This window comes from Strigops habroptila, chromosome 6 (assembly GCF_004027225.2).
Source record: "Strigops habroptila isolate Jane chromosome 6, bStrHab1.2.pri, whole genome shotgun sequence".
Lineage (NCBI taxonomy): Eukaryota > Metazoa > Chordata > Aves > Psittaciformes > Psittacidae > Strigops > Strigops habroptila.
Window position 1 is genome coordinate 13005304 of NC_044282.2, and position 8844 is coordinate 13014147.

At 52.7% G+C, this 8844-nt stretch overlaps 1 protein-coding gene across 1 annotated transcript; it reads right to left on the minus strand.

Annotated features, from left to right (window-relative positions):
• Positions 1 to 532: 532 nt before the first annotated feature.
• Positions 533 to 7977, minus strand: MARCKS (myristoylated alanine rich protein kinase C substrate). Its single transcript, XM_030491161.1, has 4 exons — positions 7798 to 7977; positions 7578 to 7694; positions 5071 to 5243; positions 533 to 3868 (listed from the first exon to the last, which is right to left on the minus strand). The coding sequence occupies exons 3-4, from the start codon at positions 5167 to 5169 to the stop codon at positions 3107 to 3109; spliced, it is 861 nt and encodes a 286-aa protein (XP_030347021.1). The 5' UTR covers positions 5170 to 5243; positions 7578 to 7694; positions 7798 to 7977; the 3' UTR covers positions 533 to 3106.
• Positions 7978 to 8844: the final 867 nt, after the last annotated feature.

The window sequence follows — 8844 nt, forward strand, 5'->3', positions numbered from 1 at the left end:
CAGAGTGACCACTCAGTCCCTCTGGGACCAAGGAAGGAGAGATGCTCTTGCACAACTCCTTGGCAGGAGGAAGCAGTTCAAAACTTCTCCATTTCCACTATTCCAAGCCCCTTCCAATTACCACCTTCTTAAACCGTGGTGGAAAACTGTTATAGCCAAATCTCACCCAAATGCTGGGACAAGAAGAGTAGACCACAAAACTGGTCTTCTCTAGATGTACTCTTGAAACCCTGCTAGCATCAAGACTCGGAAGGAGATTCCAAGTCAAGACAAGCTATGGAATGATGAAGCCCCAGGCCAGGAGCTTGGCCGCTGGGGCAGGAGTGATTCTGCACCCCCAGGAATTGGAAGTGCTTCAGAAAACACCCCCAGCTGAGTGAGGGGAAGAACATGAAAGTTTGAGGAGAGCACATTGGGGAAAATCTGAAAAATAACTTCACTAGTGATTAGTTTCTTCATATGCACACATACGGTTTGACAAAGAGAAAAAAAAAAAAAGAAGAAATTCAGACTTCTCTTTAAGAATCCTTGGATTTAAATATATATATATTTATTAAAAAGAGACATTGACTCTATGGCCAAGACATCATGCGTCTCAGAACAGGTTTTTACAGCCATGTTATAAAAACCCCTTAGCAAAGCAGTTATTCACTAGACTTCAAACACATGTACTCCAAGAATGACACTGGTGTGGAGGATCTTGTTTTACATCCATTTATTTTTGTCCCTCAGCAATTATAGCATAGTTTCAATACATTTCTAAAGCTATAGAGAAATACCAGGGCAACTAGAGTACATACAAGCCAAAGTTAAAATGGTAGACAGCTGAATTAAAAAAGAAGAAAAAAACCCAAATCAAAACAAAAAAAAAAAAAAAAAAAGCACGCATTCAGCAGGAAATCTACTATACTTCATTCAGTTTAGGCTTTGTTCTTTAGGGAACAAGGTGCTAACGTGCCATTTTCTCATAAAATGAATTATAATTGCTTCCAAAGAGCTTCTGCTGAAAATTTAGGTGGAAGCAAATAAGTGTAACACTAAACTTTCTCCTATAAACTTAGAAGCAACACTTCCTTGAATCAATTTCCACCCTCCAAATACCACTGCTGCTTTTCTTGCATGAGCCCACTGTTTTATTAAGGCATATTATGCCCTGAGCAATATGCTGGAAATTGGCCAAAAAGCCTAACAATTAAAGGCAAGCACCAAGTGATTATTTTTATAGACAAATTTTGAAATCTGTTTCGTAACTCACCTGTACTTGGGAGTAGCACTTGAGGGAAGAAAAGAGAATATTGCTTTTAATTACTTTGAGCAGAATGGCAGTGTTAATTCTCCTTTTCTCCCTCCAGGCTAAGGTTTTCAAGCTAGTCACCTAGGTCCCAAAGTAGGACCAGCATACCAAGATGTAAGTGGGACATCTGTTCAAGAGCTTAATTTTTAAGCAACTCGCCGTAAAAATCCTGGTGCCCCACCTTAAGCAATTCAAATGAAATCTTATTTTCCTCAAGAAGCAAGACTCTCATACACTGGATACCTCTGGTCATAAAAGCAAGATGGAGCCTGGACAGGAGAATTGTACACTGTACATCCTCAAACTGCCTTCCAGTCTTCTCTTTAAAGCCAGAAAAGCCTATAAATTACCTGGTGCATTGCCCAATTTCCCTAAAAGATGCACAGTATTACAGAGTCCAGGATCTAGGAAGGTAGTTCTCTAAGCTAGTGCTAACAGCACACATGAATTTCCCTATACAAATTTAGGCAATACTGGCTAGTCCCTTTAAGCTACCAGAGTGTCCATAAAAGAAAGACAACCAAATTATACATTTTATTCACATTTATTTTTCGCTTTTAGTGTGCTCACAGAAAATTAGAACACCTTAAGCAGGAGTTTAATAGCAATTTTTGTAAGCAAAGTTACATTCCATCTCTAAGTCAAATTGGTCAAAGCTTCTCCAGTATTTACAAAAACATGATAGACAAGATGCTACACAAAAAAAAAAAAAAACATTGCATCTGAAGAGTTTTCCTTTATTTTCAAAGACAACTGGAAAAGAAAGCATTGTCTGCTGTAATCAAAAACATACCACAGTATAAACAGTAACCATTCCACTTATCACAGCTTGGTTGAGTTTAAAATTTGTGTTTAAAAGGTCCAAGATGACTGCAGTTTTACAAAAATGGGCAGGGTGGAAAGAGTTGCAAACTTCATGTGCTTCTGGATATCAAGATTTGTTTTTGTTTTTGTTTTTTTTTTTTTTTTTTATACAATAGTCACAGTTAAAAACACCCTGCTGGTAATACATAATTACACTTTATTAAGGTCATAAACCAGCAATAAACAATAAAGCCTATACAACTTGTATTTCTACTTAATCACTGACTGATACAGCTAACATGAGATAAGTGAAAAGTTCCTATGGTTTAAATGAATTCCTAAGACTATGATCTCTTTATCTGGGTATTGATTTTTATTTTTTTTTTTTTCCTTTTTCCTTTCCTTCTTAATCAAGACTTGTAGTGTTGTAAACCTTATAGAACATCTGCCTCACAAAATACATCGTAATAACTTTCTTTTAAAAAAAAGACTAACCCCTTACATCATTTCTGGCGGGGCGCGCTCCCAGCAAGGGCTGCGCACCCCGGGTTCCCCACTGCGGCCCCTGTCACTTCATTTGATATCCCTTATTGACCCACCCATCTCCTTCATATATGGGCATGTCCATAGACCGATCGGGAAAAGTTTTATAATATGAAGACTTGCAAAGTATGAAATTAAAAAAAAAAAAAAAATGAAAAAAAGAAAAAAAAAAAACCCGAAACAACCAAAACAAAACATTAATACTGATGAAAAAAAAAAAAAAAGAAAAAAATTAGAGGGTGGGAGGAGAGGAGAGCGGAGGGGGGCCCCCCTCCGCTGGTTGGAATGGCGGCAACACACAACGATTTGAGATGGGAGCTGCGGGGGGAGAGAAAAAAAAGAAACGAAACATCTTTTAAATCAATCCCTGGTTGTAGACAAGTTCTCCGAGACCAGTACCTGGCACCACTCCAACAAACAAACAGGGGGGAAGAAAAGTCCATCGGCGAGGGGCGGCGGCGGCGCTTACTCCGCCGGCTCGGCGGCGGGCCCCTCCGGACTGCTCTCGGAAGGCGGCTCCTGCCGCGCCGCCGCCGGCTCCTCCGCGGGGGCCGCCTCCTGATCGCCGCTGTCCGCCTCACTCGTGGCGGCACCGGCGCCCACCGCCTCCTCCGCCGCCTTCGCCTTCCCCTCCGCCGCCTGCTGCGGCTCCTCCGCCGCCGCCGCCGGGGCCTCTTCTCCCGCCGCCTTCTCGGGGGCGGCCTCGTCCGATTTGGCCTCCTGCGAGTCCCCCACCTCCTCCTTCGCCGCCTCGGCGCTGCTGCCGGCGGCGGCCGCGCAGGCCTCCTCGGCGGCGGCCTTGCCCTCCTCGCTACCCGCCGCCTCGGGGGCTGCCGCCTCCTCTTTCCCGCCCTCCGCCGCGGCGGCCGCGCCGCCCTCGCTCTCGGCGCCCTCGCCGGCCTCCTTCTTGTTCTTCTTGAAGGAGAAGCCGCTCAGCTTAAAGGACTTCTTGAAGGAAAAGCGCTTCTTTTTTTTTTTCGGGGTCTCGCTGCTGGACGAGGGGGTCGCACCCTCCTCAGTCTTGGGGGAGGACTCGCCCTCCGCCGGGGAGGCCGGCTCGGTGCTCTCCGCCTCGGCCGCCTCCTTCTCGGAGGCGGGCTCCGACGAGGCCGCCTCCTCCTTGCCCGTCTCCTCGGCGGGCGCGCTGCCGTTGGCCTGCACCTCCTCCTTACCCGCCTCCGCCGCCGCGGGGGAGGCGTCGCCGTTCACTTTCACGTGGCCGTTCTCCTGCAAGACAGCGACGAGCGTTACCGGCGGTGCCGGGAGGTTGGGAGAAACATGGGGCGCCGCCGCCCCCCTCGCCCAGCGGCCTTCCCTCGCCCACTTTCTGCTCCCAAGATTTAAACTCCCGGTCCCTTGGCCCACCCTCGCCGGGCCGGGCCTCGGCGGGCGCCCCCAGCGGCGGGCGCGACGGGCGGCAGCCAGCAGAGGGCGCCGCGGCTCCACGCAGCTGCAGCGGCGCCAGCACCCCCGCCCCCGGCGCGCCCCGTCCAGCAGCGGCGGCGGCGCGGGGCGGGGAAGGCAAGGCAAGGCTAACAAAGCTCGCCCGGCCCCGGCCCCCCGCCCGCCGCCGCTGCCCCTCTCCGCCCGGGCGCTGCGGCGAAGGGCCCCCGCCTTCCCCCCCCCCCCCCCCGATCTCCCCCTGCGTCGCATTTGCATCTCCCAGGCGCCCGGAGCGCGGCGGGCTGCCGCGGGCGGCAGCTGCGGGGGCAGCGGGGGGTGCCCGCCCGCAACGCCGCCGCTGCGCGGGGCACGGCCGGCTCGGCAGCCGGCTCACGCTTGGGGGTGGGGGCTGGTGACTGAGAGCTGTGCCCCGCGGCTGCTTGACCCCCCGGCGGAGCTGCCGCGGACGGGGCGGGAGGCGCAGCCCCTGCCCCACGCTCCCGCCCGAGGGGGCTGCCCGCCGCCGCGCTCCCGCCGAGCCCCCTAGTCCGGCGGCTCCGGCCCGAGCCGCCACACGGGTATCCGGCTACCGCGGGAGGCGTTTCGGCTAGTCACCGAGGGTCTTCGGGAGGAGGTTAAGCGGGCAGAAAAGCCGAGCGGTGTAAGATCCTTCCGTTTACGAGCCATTGGGACGCTTCACCACGATACACGAGGGATTAAACAAAAAAAAAAAAAAAAAAAAAAGGGAAAAATAAAGGAAAAAAAAAAGATGTGCCCCCTCCTCCCCCTCCCCCTGGAGGAAAGATAAAGGAACGAATCATTCAAAGCCGAGCCCGTTAAAAAAAGAAAAAAAAGAAAATAATCAAGAAATTATTCCTTTGCCTCGAGTTGCAAAGATAAAAGGATCGACCGTATTCTCCATTGAATGTGCCACTGGGGCATCAAAGGAAGAAGAATTAAACAGGATGCGAAAGAGAGTCCGTCGAAGTTGGCTTAAAAAAAGGAGTAGGTTTAATATTTTTTTAATATTTTTTGTTGGTTTTTACCTGTCCATTCGCCTTGGATGGAGATGCAGCCACTGCTTCCCCCGGTTTCTCGGCGGAGGCTTCGCCCTTTGCAGCGGTCTTGGAGAACTGGGCACCCATGCTGTCTTATTCAACAAAGAAACTCAACAGATCCAAAAGGAGGGGAAACAAAGAGCGTTGGGTTGGTATAAATACTGGGCGACCAGCAGCAGTAGCAACACACACACACACCAGAGGGGAAAAAAAAGGAGAAGAGAGAACAGAACCGATTATAATGCACTCCTTTTAAAAAATTTAAAGTTGAAGAGATCAAAAAGCAGCAGCACAGGAGGGAGGGGAAAAAAAGGGAGGAAAAAGTCGAGCAAAAAAAAAAAAAAAAAGGAGCCCAAGTTTAGTAAAAAGAAGTAATAAAAAATCCCAGATTTGTAGCCGTACTGTAGACAAGGAGAAAATGGAGAAATCTCCCTGGTTGCTAATAAGATGCGGAGTCCAACGCCCAAGTGCACAGATGAATGGGCTTCCCGAGCGGTGACGGCAGCCCTCCGCCCGGCGCCGGCCAATCGCCGCCGCGCCACACAAAGGGGGGCGGGGCCTGGCCGCCCGGCGAACAATGGAGCCGCGATGGCAGCGGTTTGAAATCAGCCCCCGGCCGATAATGAATGTGTGCGCCGCTCCGGCGCGGCGCGGGCGGGCGCGCAGAGATCCGCGCCACGCTACGCTGGGGAGCGGACAAAACACCCGATAAAGCGGCGCGGGCGGGCGGGACAATGGTGCCCGGGCCGTGAGTGTGAGTGTGAGTGAGTGTGAGCGAGTGTGAGTCCGGCCCGGCCCCGCCGCCTGCCCCCACCCGCTGCCGCCGTGAGAGAGCAACAGATAGTGTGTGCGATCCCGGGCGGGGGGAGAGGGAAGGAAGGAAGGAGGGGATCTGCTGCTGCTGCTGCCTTTTTTCCCTTTTTCTTTCCCTCCCTTTTTTTTCCCTTTTCTTTTCTTCCCTGGGTTTAATTGGTCGCGATTGTTAAATCGCCCCCAATTTAGAAGGTATTTGAACCACGTAGATCGGGTTTCGCCAAACGAGATCACGAGTCGGAATTAGTAGGTCTGTAGGCCAGATGTTGCAAACGCGACAGCAGCAGCAGCGACGGCGGGAGCCGCTGCCGAGGCAGGAGCGGACCCCTCCCCCACAGCGATATCGGCTTGGAATAAAATATTTTGTGATTAGCCTACGGCTCTAATTAAATTCTGCCGTCTGATTATTCCTGATTTGTGTTTTGAAAGTGTTTTCTGAGGCGGTGACCCATTTCACCGTTGCGTTTCCATGCGCTCAGGCGGTGGGCGAAGCCGCGTTATCGGGGCGAAGCGACGTTGTCGGGGGAACGTTCACGCTTTCCCAAACCCCAAATACCCCGGGTGTGTATCTACGTTGAATTTAAACCCTCGAATGAGATGTAACCCGAAGCCGAATTAACGGAGATCTCCAGCTTTCAGCAGCGATGGAGTGGGTGCTGTAGCAGCACCCGACCCGTTTCCTTCTCGGGGGAGGGGGCGGTGTATGCGGGAGCCGGCCCCCCCCCCCCCCGGCCTGTGCGGGCAAGGCTGGCCCACAGCCCCCCCCCACCTTCCCTCCCCTCCCCAACCCCTTTTAAGGAGCAGAAATGAGCGTCAGAAACGATTGTTTCCCAAACTCGGGTAATCTCTTCCAAACGCCTCTTGTTTATAAACAAGGATGTTAAAATTACTCCGGCGAGGAAAGGCTGCAGAGGGGGCGGCTCGGCCCGAGGATTACCCGGGGCTGGTGGGGCCGGGGATCTTTGTGCGGCCGCCGCCGCCTTTCGGTAACCCCGGCGAGAGCAGCCGCTTATTTTCCATCGGTCAAGGGAATATTTCGTTTCTTAGGGGCAAAAGGGGCATTTGGTTGGGGTTGGTTTCTGTGGGGGACGGAGCCTCTCCCTCCCCGCGTCGCATTTCACGCACAGCTCCCCCGCCGCCGAGTGCCGCCGCTCCCTTTGTCTCGATCGCCGCCGCCCGCCCCGCCGAGCCTGGCGCAGCGGCCTCGCGCTCCCCCGCGAGGCTACCCTCCCTTCCACCTCCCGCCCCGCACCCCGCGCAGGCAACACCCGCACCCGCGGGCCGGGGCGGGGGACGGCCGCTGGCCTCGCCGGGGTGAACGCCCAGGGCGGGGTGGGGGTGCCGGGGGCGCCGCCGCCGCTGCCGCCGCGCCCGGGGCTCCCTCAGCGGGGCCGCGCCGCCGGGTGGTTTCCCTGGCGACGGTCGGGGGCCGGCGGGGGCTCTGCGGCGGGGCCGGGAGCGCGGCGCGGCCCTGCCCACCCGGACGGCACCTGCAGCCGCCGGACCCGGCGCTGCGGGGCCGGGCCGGGGTCGGCGGGGCCGGGGGCGCTGCGGCGGCCGCTCCCGGAGGTCCCTCGCCCGCCGTCCCCCCCCCTCCCTGGCTCCCGGACGTGCTTGGGGAGCGGTGTGCGACAGAGGGCACCAGCGGAGGGAGGGGACGGGGGGAACTGCAGCGGGCTCACCTTGTGGCGTGGTGGAGGGCGACCGTGGGGCACGGACATCCGGACAGCTTCTGCTTCGTGATCCTCCTCCGCTTCCCAAGGGACTCCACGCGTAGTGTCTTCCCCGCTCCTCTGAATCTGGATATTAAGCAGATCGTGATTTTGTTGGTTTTGGTCTTGGTCTGGGGTTTTGGTTTTGTTTTGTTTTTTTTTTTTTACACTAGTTGCTATAAAAGATCACCTGAGAAGACCTGCCGGATGACCATGACAGGACTGCACAATCAGTATCAAAAGTCATCTGTCCACCTCTCTCGGGTATATGCAATTTCACCTGCACGGGCATATGCGGTTTTTACTTTCCATCGTAGCTACATCTGAATTTCAGAGTAGTGTCACTGAAAGATTTCACAGAGTGACTGTGGGAGTTGTGACAGCGGATGCTTTGCATTATGCTTTTGGTATGTTTTTCAACCATTTTAATGTTTCACAACTTTAAGGGGTAAAAAAAAAAAGATGAAAAGAAAAAGCCTTGACTGATGTTATCCTGGGTGCTTAGTTCCACAAGTTCTTCTGTAAAGTCTCCTTTCTGGACAAGCAGGAAATCTGGAATATATGTATGCTCCCTCTGTCAGCCCCAGTGACCTGCAACCTGGACAGCTATCTCTGCTTTCTAACCCAAACTCTTGAATGTGAGGTGCAAATACAAGATTTAACCCCTTGGCTGACCTCTTGAGCCCGCCATTTACCAGGCTGCTCCTTGTCACACCACACCTTAAAGTGCCAAGCAAACAGATATGCTGAAGGGGAGTTTCCTCGTTCTTAAACTTGCACTTTACTCAAGTTCCTGATCTTTTCATCTCCTTCCAAAGGGCGAAAAAAAAGATAAGATAAAAACAAACAAACAAACAAACAAAACCACAACCAAAAAAACCCACCCCAAACCCAAAACCATGCCTCATTGGTGTGTATTAGAGCAGGAGTAATCAGATATGAATGTGAAAATGCTGATTTTCTACAATGCCTTACACACAAAACATTGTTGCTGCTTTTCTTTGGCAGGAACCAGGATGTACCAGTGTGAAGGTGGTTCGCTATGGGCTGTTGGAGATTCAGCGTCTGAAAAAAGTGGTACCGTTGTTAAGTGCATTTGTGTTAGGGGTTTTATTATAATAGCTGTGTCAGCAAAAAAATATATTCCCCCATCATGTGGCATAGGGTGACAATATTTCTAAGAACATGACAGCCATGGCTGAGAGACAGTGCTGAAGAGCCCAAAAATGATCAAGGA

Bases quoted from the DNA above. Each gene is read 5' to 3' on its own strand.
- MARCKS (XM_030491161.1), bottom strand. From the start codon at position 5,169: ATGGGTGCCCAGTTCTCCAAGACCGCTGCAAAGGGCGAAGCCTCCGCC. The intron at 3,869-5,070 runs GTAAAAACCAAC...GCTGTCTTGCAG, and splicing joins CATCCAAGGCGAATGGACAG to GAGAACGGCCACGTGAAAGT.